This window comes from Mesoplodon bidens (genome assembly GCF_964165515.1).
Source record: "Mesoplodon bidens genome assembly, chromosome: 5".
NCBI lineage: Eukaryota > Metazoa > Chordata > Mammalia > Artiodactyla > Ziphiidae > Mesoplodon > Mesoplodon bidens.
The window spans coordinates 67,920,974-67,946,605 of record NC_138161.1 but is presented as its reverse complement, the minus strand read 5'-3'; the positions used below and the strand labels follow the sequence as shown (position 1 = coordinate 67,946,605).

At 37.2% G+C, this 25,632-nt stretch overlaps 1 protein-coding gene across 6 annotated transcripts in view; it reads right to left on the bottom strand.

Annotated features, from left to right (window-relative positions):
• Positions 1 to 1,711: 1,711 nt before the first annotated feature.
• Positions 1,712 to 25,632, bottom strand: part of STXBP5L (syntaxin binding protein 5L) — a 380,840-nt gene continuing 356,919 nt past the window's right edge. For all 6 annotated transcript variants that reach the window (XM_081235109.1, XM_081235110.1, XM_081235106.1 and 3 more), the window contains 5 exons: positions 16,989 to 17,349; positions 12,433 to 12,598; positions 9,863 to 9,974; positions 7,842 to 8,062; positions 1,712 to 7,263 (listed from right to left, as the gene is read on the bottom strand). In XM_081235109.1, the coding sequence (XP_081091235.1) occupies positions 7,222 to 7,263; positions 7,842 to 8,062; positions 9,863 to 9,974; positions 12,433 to 12,598; positions 16,989 to 17,349 (902 nt within the window). In that variant the 3' untranslated portion in view covers positions 1,712 to 7,221. The remainder of the gene's footprint in view (positions 7,264 to 7,841; positions 8,063 to 9,862; positions 9,975 to 12,432; positions 12,599 to 16,988; positions 17,350 to 25,632) is intronic.

Here is a 25,632-nt window from a genome sequence, read left to right as displayed (position 1 = left end):
GACTGGGTATTTGGATTTTTTTTTTTTTTTTTTACATCTTTATTGGAGTATAATTGCTTTACAATGATGTGTTAGTTTCTGCTTTATAACAAAGTGAATCAGTTATACATATACATATGTTCCCATATCTCTTCCCTCTTGCATCTCCCTCCCTCCCACCCTCCCTATCCCACCCCTCTAGGTGTTCACAAAGCACCGAGCTGATCTCCCCGTGCTATGCAGCTGCTTCCCACTAGCTATCTGTTTTACGTTTGGTAGTGTATATATGTCCATGCCTCTCTCTCAGTTTGTCACAGCTTACCCTTCCCCCTCCTCATATCCTCAAGTCCATCCTCTAGTAGGTCTGTGTCTTTATTCCTGTCTTACCCCTAGGTTCTTCATGACATTTTTTCTTAAATTCCATATATATGTGTTAGCATACGGTATTTGTCTTTCTCTTTCTGACTTACTTCACTGTTTGACAGACTCTGGGTCCATCCACCTCATTACAAATAGCTCAATTTCGTTTCGTTTTATGGCTGAGTAATATTCCATTGTATATATGTGCCACATCTTCTTTATCCATTCATCTGATGATGGACACCTAGGTTGTTTCCATCTCCGGGCTATTGTAAATAGAGCTGCAATGAACATTTTGGTACATGACTCTTTTTTTTTTTTTTTTTTTTTTTTGCGTTACATGGGCCTCTCACTGTTGTGGCCTCTCCCGTTGCGGAGCACAGGCTCCGGACGCACAGGCTCAACAGCCATGGCTCACGGGCCCAGCCGCTCCGCGGCACGTGGGATCCTCCCAGACCGGGGCACGAACCCGTGTCCCCTGCATCGGCAGGCGGACTCCCAACCACTGCGCCACCAGGGAAGCCCCCATGACTCTTTTTGAATTATGGTTTTCTCAGGGTATATGCCCAGTAGTGGGATTGCTGGGTCATATGGTAGTTCTATTTGTAGTTTTTTAAGGAACCTCCATACTGTTCTCCATAGTGGATTTTTAAAGAGTCTATCTCAATAGTTTTACTTTAAATCAGAAAACATTCTTTAGTCTAGGGTTGGTTTGGTTTTTTTCCCATTTTTATATAGAACCGAAACCAGGAGGGAAATGGCGGTGGTGGGAGATTTTTTCTGAAATACTTAGACAGCATTTGGAAGAGTAAGAGTAGTTGGCCAAGGCCACAGTGGAGGTAAATATAAAGAAAGTGCATGAAGAGGAATTAACCACGCAGCCGAAAGCCAGAGGAGCAGAAGAGCGCAGGCTTTCTGGGGGACTTTGGGAGGTGCTGGTTAATGTATGTTCATAATAACCCGTAGGTGGTGGTGTAAGCCCATAATAGCTTATTTTTTTGCCTGCATTGGATTAAAGTCTGAACTTTAAAAAAGTGAGGAAGTAGGTATGAATGTTGAATTTGTAAGTACATCTTATTTATTTCTACCATTTTAGATTACTAGTAAAATCTTTCAGTTTGGGGAACTTGTGTTCAGTTTTTTTTTACCCCTTTCTCTATTTTAGTTCAAATACATATGCTTTACATCGCTCCCCCACCCACCTCCCCTTTTTAAAACAATTTTAGTTTGCAAAACCATAGTTCACACTGTTGCAAATGAGGGTCTTACCTCTGTCCATATTTAATCTTGGCAACAATCATTAGTGGTGTATGACATAACATAAGAGAGCATCTATGTACAAACATATACAATTTTATTGATATCTCTACAGACTACAAGAATTTTAAGTATAGTCACAATTGCTGAGTGCAACAGAAAAATAGTAATTTGTCATTTTCTGAAAAGATGCAAAAATTCTTAAGATGAAAGAAAGATACATCAATGATGTCATCTGTTTCTTATTTCCTAGAATAAAACATCACATAATTAAGTACTAAAAATGATAGGTTATTAGAGATTTTGATCCTGTGCACACTTGTCCATAACTACCACCTAGTTTATTTTCTTGCTTTGCAGTTGAGAAGGATGGGCCAATACCAGAGGGGAGCAGTGTGAGAGGAGAGAACTCTCCTGTTTTCTCATTGACTAGTATTGCGTTGGATAGGCGGACTCTCCCGTTTTTGAAGGTGAAATCACTCTTTCAGGGCACTGGAGACCACATAGTCAGCTGCAGGCATTCTTCTCCCTTTAAACACATGTCCAGTAACTAAGAAAATACATCCAAACTCCTTTGCCCTGAGAGCAAAGACAACAATCAAAAAGGGAGAGTTGCTCTCCCTTCTTGCTAAGATCAAATCCAATAAAATATAGCTATGGCAGAACCAGGTACCTGGTACCCATGTCTCCTCCAAATGAAGAATGAGTAATATATTTGGACCTGATTTGATAAATGATTGTTTTGAGAATTTCTACTATCCAACTATTGAGAATTAGTTTTCCACTTCGCGTTGCATGGTATTGAATTTCTTATGATATCTTTGGTGTCTGGTGATGTCACATGTATAAGGCAATCGAAACCTAGATGTTTGAATTGGAATAATTAGTGGCCAGTCATATAGGAGAGAATCACAAAGACAGAGATATTAAGAATTAATGGGGCACTGCCTGGTCAGAAATTTTTACAGAACATTTGTTTTGGGTTGCGACACAGAATAAATATCTGGCCACTATCTCCAATATCTTGTTTTCCTTGACCCCTCAGAAGTGGGGCTTAGACACCAGTCAGGGTAGACAAATGTGTCTTCCTTAGTAGTAGTTATCAACCTTGGCTGGACATCGGAACTATCTTGGAGGCTTTCAAAAACACTGATGTTTTGTTCCCACTCTGAAAGATTTTGGTGTAACTGGGAATTTTAGAAGTGCCTTAGGTGATGCTTATGCACAGCCAAAGTTGAGAATCACTTCCCTACATAAATGTATAAATAGACCAACTGTGCCTCGGTTCCTCATCAAAGCTTCTTATGCTTCACTCTGGCTCCCATGTCCTTCTTTACCCCAGCCCGCTTGTACCAAATTGCACTTCCTCTTCTTTCCTAAGTCAGACCTTTCCTATTTTGAATTTTGTCCTTTCAGGGCTATGTTGTCTGCACATATATACAATAAACTTCTACAGCCATGCTCCCTGGAATGGTACAATCCAAATACATGACTTACTGGCAAGTATTTCTGGCCCCTGGAGCAGTGTGTCTGTGAAACAGTAACTGGTCACAAGTGGGGTTGGGGCTACAGAGAACATAGGTGAAGAAGCTGTGAAGGCTACCACGTTTCTCCTGATGCAAAGAGCAGGCCTCGCAGAAACGTCTGACTCCTTTTGGCATTGCCCTCTCAGAACAAAAGTGGTCAAGTTACAATGCCTTCCCATGGAGACAGGCTATAATCACACAGATACTCCTGGGTTGTCCCAATGACCCTAAACCAATGAGAGGGCTTTTAGCTTACTCTTCCAAATCTGCTTCATTTTCCCCTTCTGCCAAACATTTTAAAACCAAGTATCTCAAAGAGCTAATCTTCTTCAACCAACCTTAGGCATAATCTTTATTTTCCTTTTCCTTCCTCAAAGCCATGGTGATCCCTTAATGCAGATAACAGACACATGGTTCACATTTTAAAAAAGGACTCCAACAGTAAACTTTTTCCTTTACAATCCCTTAAGATCTTTGAGTACTACAGACTTGGATTCTGATTTATTAACTGGAGAATCATTCAAATGCTACAAGAAAGATTTGAAAAATTATCTTTATGACTGAATCATCAGAAAACATCTCACTCAGTTCTGTCACCATCCTTCCAGAGTTAGTCAGATAATGATCGTGATGATGACGGGCACTAAGTCTGGGTCTCAAAGAAGTGTAGAAAGCAGAGCTGGTAGTACTGCTTTTGCAGTGGATTAAAATAAATGATAAATCAATCATCCATCCCTCCAAACTCCAAGGTTAATGGATGATTTCTTGGTAGGGATTATTGCTCGCATATTAGAACCAGGAAAAAAAAATACCTCTAGCTTCATGATGAATTATAATGCTAAAGGCCCATTTTCTCCTGGGACACTAAGAAGGGGTTATCTCTTCAGGGAGTCATAATGAGATACGGTCAACTCGTAGAGAGACTGTGGTTTGCAAGCCTTATCTTCTGATGTCACCTTAAGCAGACAAAATGTAATTTTGATGACAACTAAGGCTCAGAGTCATTTTCTCTATCATTGTTCAAGTCACTAGGAGTATTTTTCTTATGTTCCAAGATAGAGGCAAGACATTTAAATAGTAGAGAAGAGAGATGTAAAGTATTACATGGATCAACAGTACTCTTTTTCCAAAGATGATGATGATGGTAAGATGGTGGTGTGTGTGTGTGTGTGTGTGTGTATGTGTGCATGCGAAGGTCAGTGCAACAGAACAGAAATGTTCGAAGAGAAAAATCACGTCCATATTAGATTCTTGTTATTGCTATCTCTTTGAATTAGAAAAATAATTTTGATACAGTAAAACCTCATTAATTTGTATTCCACTAATCAGGAGTTTGTGGGATGAAGTTACCCTTACATTAAGAAAGGGTCTATAAAAACAATATTGAAAGATGAAAAGAACCTATTCTTTTCAAGCATTTCAGAAGCACCTTACTTCCAATTGACGTGCCAATTATAAACTTTTGATCTATTCATTAAAGCCAGTTTTAAGCACTTCTGTTAAATGCTATTTTGTCCTTTTTGGTATTTTTTCTGTATGTTTTAAAATATTCTGTAATTGTTATCTTTCAGTGATTCATGTAAGCTTTCCCCAAAATAGCATTTTATTGCATACGAACCACACATGTAATTTTGGGTATAATAATTTGTTACTGTGTACTAACGATGTTTAATTTTATATAAGACATATTACATATTAACACTTAATCTGTCTCCAAATGATGTAGAACAGTGGCTCTCAACTGGGGGTAATTTTGTCAATGTCTGGAGACATTTTTGATTGTCATTTTGGGGCAGGTGGGAGTGGGGGTCGCTACTGGCATCTAGTGGAGAGAGGCCAGGGGTGCTGCTAGACATCTGCAGTGCAAAGGACAGTGCCACATAATAAAGAATTTCCTGTTAACGGTGCCATTGTTGAGAAACCCTGATATAGAACAAGTTAAGTCACATCCTATTGGGGCTTTAGAAATCGTCATTGAATTTAATGCCACTTTGGACTTTATTTCATTGTTTCTAAAATAAACCAATATTTTACTCTTTTAGTTTTTTTTAAGTATAGAAATGATAAAAGTATTTGTTCAGAAAATCAGAAAACTGGGTCCTTGAAACTGATGGTACAAATAGTGCACTGCAATTTGCCTACCAGTGTTTTCCAAATCCTGGTCTCAAGTTTCTTCAGTATTTTTACTATATAATTTTATGTATCATGTTTGTATTTCCAAGTCAGGTTCTGTTACCCTAAGGCTGTTCACAGGAGTCTGGAGAGATTCCTAGAGAGGCTTTTTTGAGAAATCAGGAGAATTCAAGGACTCTGAGAAATGCTATCCTGATATACATTTTCTGACTTTTTCCCCCATTTCTTTTCAAAGATTACTCTTCTCAAAGATTAATTTGTTCTTCTCAAAATTACTGAGAACATTTGAAGGAAGTGCCACTTTAAACAAATTCACTAAAAATTTAAAAACTAAAAAAACAAGCAGAAATACTATTTTTGGCTACTCAAATAGCCTGGACTTCAGGAAAATGGTGAATTCTTAAGAAACACAATGTGAGTCTTATAATCAAAATTCAATGAGCCGAACCCATTAATTTTCTTTAAAAAGATTCTTTGAAAGAACAACATACATATTATAGGATGGGTCCCAGAATCTGCATACGTTCATTTCCTAAGACTTTTGACTTCCAGAATCATACTAAATCATGGTAGCAGACATCTTTATTTTGTTTGCCTCTACTAGCTCTCTGTTGAGTTATAATAGATAATCTTTTATCATGTTAAGGATATTCTTTATTCCATTTTTAAAAGAGCTTTTAATAAGGAATAGGTATTTGGTATTTGTTGACATAATCCTGTGGCTTATGTTATTTAGCCTGTTGAGTGACAAAATTTCTGTTGTCCGTAATGGTGACTAACGCCAAGATAGCAAAAATACCACCACTTTATAACAATTTTCAATAGTAAGTATTGAACCAAAAAGTAATTTCTAATGAAAGCCCTTGTTAATCAGAAATGTCAGAATCCCTTTACTAAAACATTAACTGAGGTTTTACTGAATCAGACTAAACAGAATGACCAGTTTGGTCTGTGAGTGTCAGGCTGCAAGAGCACCTTTGAATTGAAGACCCCACTGGGATTGAACAGTAATATACTGTGTAATTGGCAGACAAGGATACAAATGGAGCATTAAAAATATATCACTTTAGAACCTGAAACCAGAGTGTGTGAAATCAGTTCTCAAAGCTAACTGCATTGTTCTTGTAAGTCTAGTTTCCCCAAACCTATTGTCAACCCCCCTGCAGAGTATAAGCCAGGCTGAAAAAATGCTTTGAGGTGGCCCAACCCTGCATGGTTTGTGACTAAAAATAGCAACTTGTTCCGAAGGTGATAGAAATGGATATAATTGTGTTAGGAATAATTTACTGTACTGGCAATATTTGATTATGACCAAGAACTGTGAATAATGTAAAATATTATGGAAAGAGAAGAACGTTAATCAGACTCTTGCCATAAGAATTCAATAATGTCCTAGTATAATGAAAGTTATAGATGAAAAGGAAACTCTGGTTTTGTTTGTTTTTTCAGTTGGGTATTGCAAATGTACTTGAAATGCACTGATATCTTCTAACAGAGTTTTTTAAATTGTCAGGTGTGCTCCAATTTATAAAAATAGTTTACCATAAATCTTTTTTTCTTCTGTCACAACATGCTTTTTTTTTCTTTTCCTCTTAAGATGTTATTTTATCATGCAAAAATTTTTTTCATTAAGTGCATTAATGCTTTTTGTTTGTACAGGATTTTTTCAAATCAGGACTCCCCGTAGTTCCTAAATGTAAATCCTTAGCAAACGACATGCCAAGATGATAGCTCCATTCCACGTAGGAAGAGGCAAATTCAGCCATATCTTGGGGTGTTAACCAGGGTTCCAGCCTTTGGGTTGTACAGTGTCTCTGGTAAGTCTCCCTTATGATAACTTCAGATGGACTGTAATGGAACATTTTGTGGAAGAAACTGTCTTCTAGCAGTTGAATAGTGATGCTGGGAATAAAGTTGGTTTCCCTGAATAATGGTTTCTCAAAGCAGTCATAGCTTCTTTAGAAGTTTAGAATTGGTACCATTTCTTATCCTTATATTTCAACATTAACTGCAAAGAAAAAATAGTCACCATAAGATGTTAAAAAATTATGTAAAAGTGCTAATCAAAGCAAGCTCATATTGAGCTAATCATGCATATCAAAATCTCAAAACTTAGAAGACTTCCTTTATTTTTTGAAATAAAGTGCATATAGAAAGATTTTTTTAAAAACCAATCAAGCTCTAAAGATTTGCCTGACAGGAAATGATTTTTAATGATTGAGACAAAAAGGGGTGTGTGGATCCCAGCCTCTACTGCCCACCTCACACCTTGTTGGGGGAGATCATGTAATCAACCTAAGTACCTTTTTAGCAGCTGATGCACAATATAGACCCAGTGTACCAGAACCAGTGGATAATTTTCTTTTAAGTCATCCTCTAAGGTAAAGAAGTATCAATATAGTATTAAAAAAACTTTTTTCTCCCCAATATGAGGGGAGTTATAATACTTATAACGAGATTCCAGTTACCTTGGCTCTCACACAGGATTACTTTCAGTGGCATCTCTGTTTAGGCCTTCTTTTTCAGGACCTAAATGTTTAAAGTTATTACTGTATGAAGATGGCTTTATTTACTTAGGCAGCTTACCTCATGTGCATGTTTGGAAAATGCTTCTGCACTGGTCATCATGCCTGCAGTTTTCTCTTCCAGCTCTCCTAGCCTCTGTCCTCTCTCATCAAGTGCAATCCGTGCACGAGTCAGCTCTCCCATCACCCCTCCAGCAGCACCTTTCATCCCTTCTATACTACCTGGTCCAGGAATGTGCTGTGCGAGGCTGCGTGATGCTTTTCCTGCTGAAGCTTCCCCAACTGGGAGTTCAAGCCATAGCAATTTAAAACATTCTGTCAGTAATTCAAGTAATTATAGTCAAGTTTATCACCAAAGCACTTACATTGAATTCTACTGTCATAATTCTCATGAAGAGACATATTTGTTCCTATCATAGATCTGTATTTGCAGATGTTAGCATTTACCCAAGAAAAATGCCCACGAAAGAGACTGAGAGAGATATTGGTACCATATGCCTTATTTGTGTGTGTGTGTGTGTGTGTGTGTGAGAGTGAGTGAGTGAGTGAGTGAGTGAGGGGGTGTTCCATACAATACGGCATAATTGCATTTCTTGACATTGCTGAATTGGGATGCTCACAATTTTATTGTGACCTCATATTTAACCCATATTAGTGTCTGTTCCAATCTCAGGCCTGATCATTTATTTAAATTTCTGCCCAAGCTGGCATTCCAATCTTCTGTATTCATCTTGCTATCAGTCTTTGTAGGCCTCAGTTGTCGTTTTTCAAAAATCTGTGTGTGTGTGTGTGTGTGTGTGTGTGTGTGTATGTAAATACTAGAGAATGGGGTATATGCATGATGGGCATTAATAAACATTTGTAGGAACTTTATTACTTTATAAAAGACTAAAAATTTCCCCATCATTTACAAAGCGCAGTTTCACTTAATTTTAATGAAGTAACTTTTAAATATTGAAAAACAGCTATCTTAGTAAAAATTTAGTGAGAATTCCCAAGGATATAACATTAGGAATGGAATCTAGATCAATTTTTTAAAAAATAAGAGGCTTATTGAGATAAAATTCACATACCATAAAATTCACCCCCCCCTTTTTTTTTTAATTTTTGGCCATGCTGCACAGCTTGCGGGATCTTGGTTCCCAGAACAGGGATCGAACTCCTGGCCCCGGCAGTGAAAGCTCCAAATCCTAACCACTGGACTGCCAAGGGATTCCCAAAACTCACCCTTTTTAAGTGTACAATTCAGTGGTTTTTAGCATATTCACAGATTTGTGCAACTATCAACCACTATCTAATTTTAGAACATTTTCATCACTCCAAAAAGAAAACTCTGTAGCCATTAGCAGTCCCTTTCTAGTTCCTTCTTGCCTCAGTCCTTGGCAACTATTAATTTACTTTCTGTCTCTATGGATTTGTCTATTCAGAACATTTTGTATAAAAGGAATCATACAATATGTGGCTGTTTTTGTCTTCCTTCTTTAATTTAGCATGATGTTTTCAAGGTTCATCCATGTTGTAGTATGTATCAAACGTCATTCCCTTTTATGGCTGAATACTATTCCATTGTATGGAGGCACCTAGATCTTTTGCATAGTTAAAAATTCAAGAAAAAGGAGTTTTGATCTGTAAGACCAAATGGTGGGTGAGATATTCTGGAAAATGTATTCTTAATTTCTCTCTGAAAATGTTCCCTAGTATCTTTCTACTGCATTTTGATTATTGTTCATCAGAGTTTTGCAGGTAGATTTTTTAAAGTAATTTATTCTGTACCATTGGTAAACCTTGAATTCTGAATAAAGAATCTGTTTCCTACAAGTAAAGGCAGGCAGATTCAAAAACATTTTTTCAGATTTTAGTAACCAAATGTCTTCACCCTGCCTTGCAGGTATGATCTACCTGCAAATGACACATTTATTAGCTTACTCATTTTTGGTATGAATTGCATGTACTATGAATTGCATGTACTATTAGAACTGCATCTAATATAAAGTGACCAATTTTATTCATGTTTGGTAAACAAATAGTTTTCATGGTATAGAAGCAAAACGCTAGTCTAGAAACAGGTCTTCTGTTACTCACAGAGCTCTTCTCTGTCAAATGTTTGTCCACTTCCACCAAACAGTCCTTTGAGAAAGCCTCTGTTTTGAGCTTCTGGTGTCTCTATGGGAGTAAACAAATCTCCTAGCATGTCCTATATCAGATCAAAAGAAAATAGCATTAGACTGACTAAGAGTAAAGTAACAGATCAAAAGATAACATGGTGGCAGGTTAGAGCACGTCATGAAAAGGCAGTCTGTTCTCCATATATTTTCCTGGTGATTTTTGCTTTGCTCCCAGTTCTCTCTGGCCTTTCTTTCTCCACCTCCTTCCTTTCCCTTCCCTTCTCCAAGAACTGATCCTAAAATTTTCACTTTTCTGCCCTCTCCGTTTCTTCCTTCTACAATTAGAAAGCATGGGAAGCTAATATTCACCCTAGGATTAATTTACACTTGATCAGTGACTGCCAATCTAGACTTCTGATTCTTTTTCAATTACCATAGCATCTTTCCTGTCCTAGTAACCTTTCTGGAACCAAGCATGGACTGCCCTATGAAATGGGAAGCCTTTGGTGGTGTGTAGAGAAAGGCTGGATTTATTTTTATATTATGTACAAAATAATGAAATAGCTCAAGATAATTTAAATGAGTCAAAGTAGGCAGCTACTGCATGGTGAGGTAAAATTGTTCTTAATATTTGATGTGATTTAGAATGACTGGGGAGATATCTTGTTAGAAACACAGATGCACAGGCTTTATTCCACACACGCTAAATCAAAATTTGCATAGATGTGTTCTGGTTATCTGTATTTTTAACTTGCTCTAACTTCTTCTAACTTTTAACTTGCCCTAAAAAGTTCTAACTTGCTTTGGTCTTTCTAAAGCAGACCAAAATTTGAGAACCATTGGTTTGGAGGAAGGAACTTCAACCCAAAGTCAGACCTTTGACCTAATATCAGTTTGTCTGAACTTGCAGCATGACTGTCATCATCATCCTCTTTCACCTCTACTCCCCAGACCTGTGCTCTTCCTCTGGATCCCTTCTCTTTGGAAATGGCTGCACCATCTACTTAGCTCCCCAACCCAGAAATGCAGGAATAATTATTAATTCCTTCACTCCTACATCTAATAACCCTCCAATCTGACTGATTACACTTTATAGCCATTGAATCTGCTAACTTTTCTCTCTCCTCACTGTTGGCTGCCTTATTTCAAACCACTATTATTTTTGGCCTTAATTATTTTAAAAAGCCTCCAAATTTTTCTCCCTACTTTTAGACTTAATTCCTCAAAACTAATTGCCATACTGCAACCAGAATATTAGCTTTAATAAACAAATTTGTTAAACCTTTTCAATGACTTGCTATTGCCCTGGGGATAAATGCCAGATTCCTTAAGGAGCTTACAAGGTGTTCCAAGCTCTCTTCTTGACTAACTCTCCAGCATCACCCCTTCACTCTCTCCACTTCCCAACTCAGCACTTTGTTGGAAGTTGCCTGAACCTTGGGGCTGTCACATGCCTCTGCTCAGTCAAGAATATTATTACCTTTTCCATCTCCAGCCATCCATTCCTATGGATAACTCCTCTTCATCCTTCACAACCTTTTTCTAACTACCCCTTCCCTTTTGTTCCATCAACCTAGGTGCCCCTCTCACATGTCTCCCCAGCACCGGCACAGCCATATAACAGCATTTGTGGTTGTCTGTTTACTTATCTCTCCCTCCACACTAACAGGTAGGGACTTGTATCTTGTTTATGATTGTGTTCCTAGAGCCCAGCCAAATACCAGGCATATAAAAAACTCTAAGTATTTGTTGAATAACATTTATTATTATTTATTTTTAAAGCTTATTATGTTCCAGGCACTGTGCTCAGTGCTTTATATGAATTCTTTCTTAATTCTCACAGCAGTGCTTCAAGGTAGTAGATTAAGTAAAATGGCCAAAGTTATATAAGTGAGCAAAATGCAACTTAAATAGTTCAGAGTTTATACTCTGAACCTCTATATTGTAATGAATGGGTTTTAGTTTTCTTATTTCTAAAATAAGGAGAAACCAATTAAATCCCTAAGATGCCTTTTAACATTTTGTGACCACATTTACTTATCCAAGGTTAGATAGGCTTTTATATTTATTTTGTTTCTAGGTTCTGCTTACCGCTATGATCAAAGACAAATGCCCAGTTCTAACCTACAGGATATGTATTTATTTTGTATGGCTCTTAATCACAATTAAGATTTATTTTAAAAAAGTTCATTAACTCCCCGAATTTTATGCAAAATTTTTGTGTATACATACATATTCCCCACCCTGGAGGAAGATTTTCATAATCTTTCAGAGGATTCTCCATAGGCAAAACACACAGAACAACCATTGATATGTATGATCTCCACATTCTTCATACATCCCATTTTTTCTTATTTTTTTCTATGTATATCTGGAACCACACTAGAACTTGGTAGCATCACAATGATGAACATATATTCAAAACATGTTCTAGGGCACGCATATTTATTGTCTGGCTCAATAATATTTTAGCTTTTAGACATCTTTCTAATTTTTTCTCTTTTTATAACTGTGTCCGATGTTTATTCATAAATGTGTCTGACCTACCTGTAGATTATCACACATCTCTTGGCTGTATGTTAACCGCTGAATTTCAGTAGGAGAGACAAGGTATAATGCCTGTCCTTCATTGGTAAAACAAAACGTCCGTGCTATCCTCATGTCTGTCAGTGGCAAATAATTAACATCCAACATTGGGCGAAGACTAGGTAGGCTGAATGGAAAAAAACAAATCCACATTTCATATTCAAGTTGTTAGAAGCTTTTAATTTCTTTGTATATAATGTGCAGATCCTTACATAAAACAGTACTTTTTATACCGCTACTTTACGGTTGTTTCTTTTTCCTCTTGAATTTTCAATGGTAGTAAACTAGACTTTCACATAAAGTCATATTCACAAAAAATTACGGGCACAGTTCTTCTATCTTAATTCACACAGATATTTAGCAAATGCCCTTGAAGGATGGATTAAATGCAGTGGCCAGCAATTTCAAAATGCTTTTTGGAGCATTTCACAGGTTCCTACAGTACAGTTATAATCTTTGATTATGGCAGAAACACCACAGCTAGAAAGTGGCTGCCTGCATACTTGGTCTATTGTCTCTTTTTAAGGCAGAACTCCTGGGTCTGAGGAGGTTATACACTGATGAAGTGGGTCTAGTTCACTGTGCCTGGGAGTGGAGTGGCTTTGCTCCCTATTCCTTTACTTCCTCTATACACAGGAAGTGAAAATCACCTATGACTTAGGGCACCTGCACTGAAGACATGATTAATAAACAAACATGGCTGGGGGCTGTAACAGAATTAGTTACAAATAATAGATCAGAATTTGCACATCCAAGCTAATACCACATCTCAAGTGTCTTACTGATTGGCTCTATGCTTATCCTAATGTTGTAGTCAAATGATTCTGCTTACATATTTATAAAAATGTACTTTGGGATACTGTCACTAGAGCCAGATTTACAAACTACTAAAGAAAACCAATCTCAATGCTTTTAAAGCACATCTCTAATGCCAAAAAGAGAAAAATAAACTTGTAGTTAAATCTCAAGCTTTGAAATCATTCTACTGATTGTAGTGTGCACAATGATTTTAAATTAACCCAGGTCATAAAACTAGCACCTTGAAAAAAAAGTACTTATTTCTCTTATCAAAGTAGTTTGTAATTACAACTTAAGCCCTAGAATCTTACCATATAAAATGGGACCTGAAATCTGTGCTATAGGAATAAGTTTTTCACGAGGTCCTAGCGCTGTGCTGTCCAATATGGTAGCCACTAGCCACATGTGGCTATTGAGCAGTTGATATATGGCTTGTCTGATTTGAGATATTCTGTAAGTGTAAACTATAAACTGAATTTCAAAGATTTAGTATGAAAAAAGTATATTAAAAATATATGTGATGGCGTTTGAAGTAACAAAGATCCTTAGGATATGAATCCAAAACAAACCCAGTTAAACAGACTTCCATTCATTCAGATTAATGGGTTGTGGTGGGGAAGAGGTTCCTATGGACTTTCCTGATAAGTTGTGTTGTCTATGTAGCATAATAAAAGTCAGCCAACAAAATACAACAGGTGTAATCACTTTTGGTAGGAAAAGGAAAAGAGCAAGTCAATTGCTAAGGGCTAGGAAACAAGTACTCTTAAAGATGAAAAAAACCCAGTTTTTTTCTGTGCAAGGACATTTTTATAAGGAAACAGTGTCAGGTAACTAAAGATGGTTCCCACTAAAAATGGCTCTCTCAGCCCAGTTTGAGAACTTTATACATAGATAAGCCTCTTGCATCTCTCTCTACTCTTTTCTAGGTCTGGGTACATTGGCACATAAGCAATCATACCTACCTAGCAACTATCTGAAAACTAGGACTTGAGGAGATTGGGCTCAGTGTAGTTAAGTTCTGCGTTGGAAGTACGGAGTCCTAACCACTGGACTGCAAGGAAAGTCCCGTAGTTAAGTTCTGATAGGGCCTGGAAAGATCTGGGAATATGCTTAGCAAGGTCAGGAGCATGCCAATTTGTAGACTCCAGTTACTCAAGCCACATGTTTCCTAGCCACACCTTACACATTGCTAAAATCATGTCAAAATCACTTCCTTTTCAAATATTTTTGAGATCCTCATGAACACATAAAGAGTTTCCACTAGGACATAATATTAAAGTAGTCATTATCATGTAAAACAGCTTTTACAAAGGGCAGAGACAGAGAGATCATTTTATCTTTCCTATTGCTATGACTCCTGTTGCTTTTTAAACTCTTGCTTTTCATTTCTCAAGAAATTCCCCTCATAAATGTAGATGTAGCATGTATTCATTTAAGTAGAAATTAATTTTCAGATGTACCATTTAAGAAAAGAAGACATACTATAATTTTGCAAAAACAGGGTAAGTAGTCACTATCAAGTTAAAAACTCAATTGCGAAGTAACATTTTTTGGGTGACTAAACTTGAGCTCAGCGGAGTATATACACATTTTTTTTTTCCTTCTAAACTAAGGCATGTCTAGGAGTTAAGTCGTTATTTTCAAACAAGACTGGAATGGCCTTCAGAAATCTCTAAAAAGAGCTTGAGAAAGAGAAACCAGATAAAGAGAGAAAGAAATATGTAAGAGAATAAGCAGGCCATAAATGATTGTTTTTATGTTTTCAAAACTTTCTCCTTCATTAACTACTTCTTGGCTTACAAATCTACTCATGTCTCCCCTATTAAATAAAATAAAACAATAAAAACACTCTCGAACACCCAGTTTTGCCCTCAAACTACTTTCCTGTCTCTGATCTCTCTTTTTACCAAAATTTCCCCAAAGAATACTGTCTCAGGGGTTGACAAACTTTTTTTTAAAGAGCCAGATAGTAAATATTTTAGGCCTCCGGTGCAACTACTCGACTCTGCCCTACTGTGTACAAGCCCCTCTGGGCAGTATGTAAGCAAATGGGTGTGGTTGTGTTCCCCAAACCTTTGTTTATGGCCATTGAAAATTTGAATCTCATATACTTTTCACATATCATGAAATATTCTTCTCTGATTTTTTTCAACAATTTGAAAATGTAAAAACCATTCTTAGCTTGCAAGCTGTACAATATCAGATTGGGGGGAGGGCAGGGTAGATATGACCTGGGGCTGTAGTCTGTCAACCCCTAATCTATGCCACTGCCTCTTCTTGCCCCCTTGAAATTTAGTCTTACCTCCACCGTGCTCCTAAGATTTGCTTTCTCAAAGATCACTAATATCTAGGTGCCAGATCTAGGATTTTTTCTTGTACACAAACTCTTTGACCTTTCTGCTCTGACTACCTCTTGACCATCCTTTTGGTAGTCTTCTAATCCTTTATTTTGATACTCTGCTGTCGTTTTCATTTCATGAAGTTCTGCTACTCTGATCCTTTTCCTAGCTCTCTGATGACTTCTCAATCTCCTTTGCTGGAGTTTCTTTGTTCTCCACTACATAAATGTAGACATATGCACCCCTCCCCGCCAATTTTTGTCCTAAGACCAGTCTATTTCTCCGCTTTTTTAATACTGTCTTCTTTGATGATTTCATTCACTGCTACAACTTTCACTAATGCATTTACATAAATGATTTCCAGAGCTGTATCTTCCATCCCTATTTTTTTAAGAGTCCAGACCTTAAATTGCTGGCTAAACTTCTGCAGGCTGGCATATAAGCACCTCACATTCCAAGCATTCATTCCCAAACTTCTCATTATCAGTCTTTCTAAATTCTGACTTTCTTATCTGCTAATGACCTCACTATTATCCAAGTTCATGATAAAACTTTTTAACCTTTAAGTTCTTTTCTAACCCTGAGATTTAAAGGCCTCCATTACCTTTCACAACCAATTGGTTTTACATTCAGCAAATTTCCCTCAATTATCCCTCACATCTGTTTCCACCTAGCTTTCAATATAGTTAGGACTTTAGTTCAAAAGCCCATCCAAGCTCTCCCTCCATGTATATTTCTTTTTTTTTTTGCATGTATATTTCTTAACGCATAGCTAGAGCAGGTTAAAATAAAGTGATGACTTTTAGTATACTGTTCAGTGTTGATCTCACTTTTTCCTAGACTTGCAACCTCAGGCAAATTTGTTAACATATGTAAAATGGAGGGTGCAAATAACACTTTATTTTCCTGTGTCCTAGAGAAGGTATAAGGATAAAATTAAATTCTGTATGGAAAATTCTTGTGTGTACTATGAAACATAGTAAAGGTAACAGTTCATTTCTTTTCCTTGTAGCTTATTCATCTTCATATATCCTGAGCCTAGCATAGCATCTGGGAGATAACATGTGCTCAATAAATGTTGAATGAATGTGTGAATGACTGGAGAATCACTCTTTCCTTAGATTCCTTGATGTCAATTAACATATTTCGTTCACAATGCAAAGCATTTTTAGCAAAAACAAAAAACAAAAAACAAACTAAAACAAATAAAAACTCAAAGTCTCCTCAAAGTTTTGAGCAATAAAACATTCACAAACATAATGAAACAATGATCTCAGTTTGCTTCTTGATAACATCTTGCACATTACACATATACTTTTCATAATTGTACCTTGTTTGCACTGTTATGATTACCAGATAATTTATAAAGAAGGCAAGTACCTCATTATCATGATATGCCCATTGGCACAAAAGCATGCCAAGCAGGCACTGTTACACATGACCACCACATCTGCTTGCAGTATAAAAGATGTCTCGGTGATGTTATGAACATAGAGGCAAGTCTGAGAAGGCAGTGAGAAGACTTTGGCTTGTTTTTCTGAGCAGATTATTGTATACTGATGATCTCCTATTTCTTGGGATGGAGAGGGGCAGTTCATGACCAGCTTTCTTCTCCAAGATTTCTCATTTTCATCTATGTTGTTTGGATCCCTCCAGACTTCATATGGTGGTTGCATTAATCTGCCAGTTCGGTCCATACAGGAGAATGTTAGGACAGCTCCTTTCAATGAGAGGAATGTACCTATAAAAACAATTTCATATCACTGGCACATGAAATTCTAAAACAGCTGCTATTCATCTATGGGCGATAAATGTTTTATATTATGATAATTCATATCTATAGTGTCATAATATTGCAGTATTATACATAAATCAGTAAATTTGTGAGTTCATCAGTTGCAATAACTTGGAATCATAAAAGGTGGGGTCTAAAAGGAGTCTAAGACATCAACTTGTCTAATCCCTCATTATATTAATGAGAAAACAGAGACCCAGAAAGATGATGAGACTTGGGCCAGGTCACATAGCAAGTTAGTGGCTGAGCCTGGACTAGAACTCAGGTTTCCTAATTCCTAATCCAGTATCCTTTCATTATACTATATAGTGTTCATTAAAATACTTTTTTAAAGAGCAAATTTTAGAAAATTTATAATTTTTATTTATTGAATAACCAGCTGAAAAAAAAGTCAACTGATTCCACTTCTTTATTTTATAGACTCATTCACTATCAAATGCTATTTTTCTTCTGAAAATGAACACTCAGAATATTTCATGAAATTTAAATATCTAGAGTTCATGCTAGCAATTTTGATTGTATTAAAAAAATTCAAACTAGCTTTGGTGTTTAGGCAGGCTTATGCATCTTTTATACAGAAAAATGGTTTACTCACCTGGAATCTCCAAGGTTGAATATCCATGCAAGATTATTACCTATGGGTGATTTTTACCAGTCCCAGAGACAAGATACTATGAAGCTTAGGAAGTAACTTGGGGTAGACTGACCTTTGGACATTTCCAGATTCTCCCCTAAGCAGTGCCCTAGCAGCCTTTTCTTTCCTTTCTCCTTTGACATCATGTAGAGAGAGTAAGAAAGTTATCCCAGGCTGATAAACCTCAGGAGTGTACATGTACCAGAGACTTAGGAAGGGTGTTATAAAAATACATTCCATTTAGAAAGTACTTTAAAGTATTTAAAATTAAAAATAACATGTTTAGATGATGTAACATGATTTTTTTAAAAAAGCTCAGTAAGTCCAAACTATAGCCTCTACTATTTCAGAAATACACATTACAAAGGAAGCTTAAATTTAAGGACTTCTATAGTAATATATTAACAATTTGGTCTACAGTAAATAATTCACCAGACAATTAATGAGGATTTTCCTCCTAAAAGAGGTCTTACTGGCTAGAAGTGTACCTTACTCCAGCTTTCCAAATTACCAGTCTTCCCCACTAAAATCTTAATTCATTCAATCAACAAATACTTATTGAGGGTTTACTATGTGTTCTAGGTTCTGTTTTAGGCACAAGGGAATAAAATAGTGAATAAAACAGATAAAAATCCCTACCTTCACAGAACTTACTTTCTATGATACAGACAATATATACAATAAGTATATATATGAGATTAGATAGCAATAAGTACTAAGGAAAAAATAAAGCAGAAAAGGGGATAGAAATTCTTAGAAAAGGGTGTGATTAAATTTTAAAGAGTAGAAGATGTTAAGGACTAATGTTTGTTCATTTCCCCTCCCCAAATTCATATATTAAAGCCCTCCCCCCCTCCCCCAGTGTGAATGTACTGATATTTGGAGATGGGCCCTCTATGGGAATATTTAAGGTTAAAGGAGGTCATAAGGGTAGGGCCCTGATCTGATAGAACTGGTGTCCTTATAAGAAGAGACACCCAGAGACCTAGCTCTTTCTCTCTCTCCCTCTCAATCTCTCTCCCCCCTCCCCTCCCCTCCCCCACACATAGGAAAGGTCACATGAGTACACAGTGAGAAGGCAGCTGTCTGCAACTCAGGGAGAGCGCTCTCACCAGATACCAACACTGCTGGTATGTTGATTTGAGACTTCCAGTCTCTAGAAGTGCGAGAAAATAAAATTCTGTTGTTGAAGTCACCCAGTTTGTGGTATTTTGTTAAGGCAGCCTGAGCAGATTTATACAGAAGAGGAGGCTTCTTTGCATTGTACTGTGGAATTAAGGCTCAGGAAACCACAAAATATTCTGGCTACTGTGATTGTCCTTTATCTCTGATCCAAGAGTCTCATGTCTTCTATCAGCATCCATGAAACTGGCAACTTAAATTTATTAGCTTGCAAGTAAAGTAAAATCTCAAACTATTCACAGATCTTGACCTTCTAGAGCAGTTACGGGCAGACTTATAGGAGATGAGATCAGAGATAATACGGAGCTAAATCATGTAGGTTCTTGTAGGACACAGTAAAGACAGACTTTTACTTGGTATAAGATGGGAAGATTTTGAGAATAGAGTAATATAATCTAATTTCCATTTAACAGGATCACTCTTCGTGCTGGGTATATCCTAAAGGGAGTCAAGGTTGGAAGAAAGGAGAGCAGTTAAAAGGTTAGTACAATAATTCAGGTGAGAAGTGGATACAGGCTTGCTCAAACCAGGTGGTAATAGTATAAAGGGTGAGAAATGGTCAGATTCTGAATATATTACAAAGGTCAAGCCAACAGAATATGCCAATAAGTTGGAGTTAGAGTGTGAAAGAGATACAGTGGTCAAGATTGATTCTAGGCGGCTTCCCTGGTGGTGCAGTGGTTGAGAGTCCTCCTGCCAATGCAGGGGACGTGGGTTCGTGCCCCGGTCAGGGAAGATCCCACATGCTGCGGCGTGGCTGGGCCCGTGAGCCATGGCCGCTAAGCCTGCACGTCCGGAGCCTGTGCTCCGCAACGGGAGAGGCCACAACAGTGAGAGGCCCGCGTACCGCAAAAAAAAAAAAAAAAAAAAAGAAAAAAGATTGATTCTAATGCTTTTGAGCTGAGAAACTGGAAGGATGGACTTGCCATTAATAGATATGGGAAAGACTGTGGGAGAAAGGAAAGGAATATTAGGAACTCAGTTTGGGATGTAAGTTTGAGATACTTATTAGACATCCAAGTGTATGTCATATACATATAACTGGATACCTATGTCAGGAATTTGGGGATAGGCCAGACTATAAATATAAATATAAATATATGACCCATTAGATTACAACAGGCATTTAAGGTAATGAGGCTGGCTGATTTCATGTAGGGCTTGAATATAAATAGAAAACAAAAGGTTCAAGGAGTCTGTCTTTGAGCATGCCAGTGTTTTAAGTCCAGTGAAATGTAGAGGAGCGAGCAAAGGGGACTGAAAAAGAATGGCTATAAAGGTGGAAGAAAACTAGGTAAATAAAGTGTCCTGGAATCTAAGCAAAAAGTGGAATGTTATAAGGTAGGGAAAATGGTAAACTGCAATATGTTGCTGATGTGTCAGGTAAGATGTGACTTGAGAATTGACCATTGGATTTAGCAGTGAGGTCATATAGAGCTTTTTGTTGATTGGTGTGGGAGGAAGTTTGATTAGAATGCACTCAAGAGAGAATGGGAGAATAAAACTGGAAATAGTGAATATAACATAACTATTTCAAGGAATTTTGCACTAAAGAAAAAGAAGTGAAATGGGGCATTGTAGGAGAATAGGTTCAAGGAGGGTTTTTCTCTTTTAATGGGAGAAATAACAGCATGTTTGTATGCTGATCTAGTAAAAAGATGAATATTTATTATAATTATATAAAGGAAACAGGAAAAATTGCTGGATTCACTTTCTTGTGTAGGTGAAAGGGAGTGGAATCTAGTGTACAACTGGAGACATTCACCAAGTCAGGAGCTTACAGTTTAGTCACAACAGGAGAAAAGGTAGACTCCATGGAGATACAGACAGACAGGTTGGTAGACATGGTGGTGGCGGCTGCTGAAGTTCTTATCTGATCATTTCAGTTTTCTCACTGAAAGAGGACACATGGTCATTACAGTGGAGGAGGTATGGGAGCTCTGAGGAGAGTGGAGAAAATATGTAATTATTGTTCAGGAGGGTGGACAGAAGACTACCCAGCAGCACAGGAACCCACTTGAGGTTAATGATGATTTACTTCAAAATGAGACTTTTTAGGCTGGTTATATATTCTCCAGCCATATTCAGCTACACAGATACAGAAATAAAGTAGGTAGAACTAAATTTAACCAGGATTCTGATTAACCATATTATGTATGTATGATGTTATGATTTATGATAAATATCTATTTGGTCTTTTTTTTTTTTTTTTTTGCGGTATGCGGGCCTCTCACCACTGTGGCCTCTCCCGTTGCGGAGCACAGGCTCCAGACGTGCAGGCTCAGTGGCCATGGCTCACGGGCTCAGCCGCTCCGCGGCATGTGGGATCCTCCCGGACTGGGGCACGAACCTGCGTCCCCTGCATTGGCAGGCAGACTCTCAACCACTGCGCCACCAGGGAAGCCCTCTATTTGGTCTTTATTCCTGTTTCTGGCACAGTGCTCTAAAATCCTTGGAATTTCCTGACAAGAGCAACACAGGTGTCTTTCATTTTGTTAATGAGGTGATTTGGGGGCCTCACCTAAGGATAGGGGCTTCTTGCCAGGGGAACCAACCAGGAGATTAGAGGGTTAGCACTTTCAGCCCCACCCCCCTACTTATGGGGCGAAGAAAGAAGCAGGAGATTGAGTTCAATCACCAATGGGCAATGGTTTAATTAATCACACCTGTGTAAGGAAACCTCCATTAAAAACCCAAAAGGCGGGGGTTTGGAGAGCTTCCGGGTTGAGCAGGCAGAGCTGTGGGAGAGAGCTCTTGGAGAAGGCATGGAAGCTCCACGTCCCATCCTACATTCCTTGCCCTAGGCATCTCTTCCATCGGATGTTCAGCTATATCCTTTTATAGGAAACTGCTAAGCAGTAAGTAAACAGTTTTTTTTAATTTCTGTGAGCTGCTGTAGCAAATTAATTGAACCCGAGGAGGAGGTTGTGGAAACCTCAGGTCAGAACAGGTGACTTGGGATTGGCGTCTGAAAGAGGGGGAGGGCACAGTCTCATTGGACTGAGAACTTACCCTGTGTAAGTTCTATGTAGTTCTATCTATCTCCATGTAGATAGTGTCCGAATTGAGTTAAATTGTGGAACACCCAGCTGGTGTCTCAGAGACTTGCTTGTTTGTGGAGAAAACCTCCACTCATTTGGTGTCAGAAGTGTTGTGAGTGTGGTAGTCGTGTGAAAGTAAAGGAAACGCACAGGAGAAACACGGAAGGAGAAAGGACTGGCTTTTTCCCTATACAGAAGGAAAGAACATTGTTTTCTCTATCCCAGCATGCAAAATTGCATTTGTACTATTAACACCTGCGGCTTGTTTAAAAACAAATTCTCAGACACCACCCCAGACCTACTGAATTCGAAACTCGGAGAATGGTTGTAACAAACCCTCCAAGTGATTCTGATACAGACTAAAGTGATGGCTACTGGGATGGATAATCTTTAGGTGTTTTCTCACTCTAAAATTCAGTGATTTAGTGCTTTAGTTCAAATTTCCGTATCATTGATAAGAATTTGTTGTCAAGACAATCAAGATAAATTAATGTGAAATTAAATTAAAAAGAGAAGTGGGCTTTTCTTTGTTGAGAGATTTTTGATTACTGATTAAATCTTATTAGTTACAGGTCTGTTGAGCCTTTCTATTTCTTCATGATTCAGTCTTGGTCGGTTATATGTTTCTAGGAGTTTATCCATTTCTTCTAGGTTATCCTACTATATTAAGAACTATATATCTAGATCATTGGATTTTCCCAAAGAAGTACATTCTTTTAATCTCTCCATAAAAGAAGGGAGTGTGGCAAGAGTTTGAATTCATGACAGTAGCATGTGACAAAAGGGTATGTGAAATTTCATTTGTTTTTTGATAGTACCTGTAGAGAATTTTGCTTTTTTAATTCAATGAATTTAAAATATCTAAAAATCTTAATAGCTTCCCACGTGTCTAGCTATTAAGGGCTTAGACAGATTCCATGCTTTATTCAGCAGTTTCAAGTGACAGTATATCTACTTTGGGGAAAACAGAATTGCTACAAACACATTCACTACAACTAGTAATAAGAATTGTAAACAATAGAGCTGCTACCTATAAGTGGAGTGTGTATGTTTGTTTTCCTGTATTAAGCTGTGATTATACTTCAGTCAAATACAATCATTATGCTTGAACTATATTCTTATTGTATTAGTTTTTAAGATATAATGCATGAATTTCACAAATATGTTTGAAATATACACATCTTATATGGAAAGGCCCTAACTAAATACTTGCATAGAGTGAAATTTCTCATCAAGGTTTAGACTTAAGATTAAAAACTACATCCTTCTCATTTGATCTCCAGACAAAACCTATTAACTAGTTTCATATTATATCTGTGAGATAGCACACACATTCACTCATCTATACATTTGCATAAGTTAATTGTTCTTCATCAGAGAGCTGGATTTTAAAGGAATTAAATGCTAGCAAGTAAGTCTGACATAGGGAGTGGGCTGGGAAAAGTCTAGAGTAGAGGGTAAGTCTAGGAGATATTTCTTGTCAGCAGGCAAAGGACAACACAAGAATGCTGTAAGAAAAAGAATAAAGGCAAGAAGATCATCTCTGATATACTTTTGCATATGAAAACAAATATATCTAAGCTTAGATGATATGCAAACAAATATATCTAAGTTTAGGTAATATCTAAACAAATATATCTAAGCTTAGACAATATGTAATAAAAAACTGAATTAAGTTAAAATCATATCCTTAGTATACAAAAAGGAAAATCTAGAGAAAATGAGGTAAGTCCATCTACACAAATCTTTATCTCTTACATTTTTAATTTTTCTTTATCAGCCCTTCTTTAAGTGAGGCACGTGTTCATGGGTTTTAAGTTTGTGAAACTAAAAGATTTTAACCACAATCAAGTTAAACTCCTTTCTCTTTCCACTGTAATTTTCTTCCAGTTAAGTGACACTGTAGTGAATAGGCATTTCAGGAATCTGGACAAGAGGAAATTAAGATGCGGGTACATCTAGAATTTAGTAGACTTATGTACGTGATTCACGATCACTACCATGTCTCGGTTATTGAAAGCCTTCTAGGTATAGGAATGGCTCCTAGGAAAACTCCCATCACCCTGATGCAACTCAGCATTAATCTGACATGGAAGTGCAGGGCTGAAGATCATATTACAAATTATATATTATGTCAATATTAGAAATATATAGATAATGTAGAAGAAACAAGATTTGAAATTTGAAATGTCTGGATCCAAGAGCTAGTCTGTAGAAAATTCTTCCAAATCTTACAGCTCCCAAGAAACTTGATACAGGTATTCCAAAATTTTGGCAACAAACATAAAAGTTCATATGATATCCACCAATAATAGATGATTGACAGGTAGCAAAGAGAAAAGGGAAGTGAGGAAATAAGACTGGTTGGACCAGAGAGCTGGTGCTGGGAAGTAGCAGGAAATCAGATTAGAAAGGTAGAACAAAGCTGAGCTTACAGAGATCACTGATTTCCAAGATTTTCAAGAAATTGCTTCTATGGGTAAGTGAAAGGTATCAGAGAATATGGTGTATAGAAATTAGGTGATGAAGACAATATTGTAATAAGACCAGTACAGAGGCAGTAAGTAAAAGGGATCAGAAAAGAAATGGAAGTGATGGAAGTCATCTAGGTAGTATCATGGCACTATTAACAGAAATGGGGAGAAGAGCAAGAAGAAATAGTTCGGGGGTAAAGAGAATGAATTTATTATGGAAAATCTTTCGTTTAATCATGAGTTTAAATCTCTAGTTTGATCATGAAGCATGAAAATAATTTTTTTTTACAAAGCAGTGATAGGCACTTCATGTGACAGGATTGGTAATTACAGAATAATTTGTAGCTGGTAGCACAAAGCGTTACGTAGAAATGAAATAAAATTTGAAGTGAGTCTGAAAAAATTAGAGGGGTAGGAAACTTTTGGAGGTTATAAATAAGTTTATGGCATAGATTTTGGTCATGGTTTCATGGATGTTTACTTGTCTCCAAACTCATCAAGGTGTTTATGTTAAATATGTACAGCTTTTTGTATGTCAATCATACTTCAATAAAGTGACTTTAAAATTAGAATCTCAGCAAATTTCTCAAAGAATTACTGTTGGAGAGTAAAATTTCTAGGGACAAAAGTGTGGAGGGGGGAGATGAGACAGAGAAGGGGGAATGTTTGCTGGTGGCAGAATTTTCATTTATCTTCCTCTGTATTTGGATTTTTTTACAATTAGAAAATTTAAGCACCAGCGTTTGAGATAAAAAAGCATACCACGTCACAATTTTTTTTTTGTACAAACAAAAAACCCACAGATCTAGGAAGTCTTTTCCAGCTCCTTAACATGGTTTTAAGGCCCTCTAATCTTCCCCTGCCTGCTTTTCCAGCCTCAACTAGCACCATTCTATCT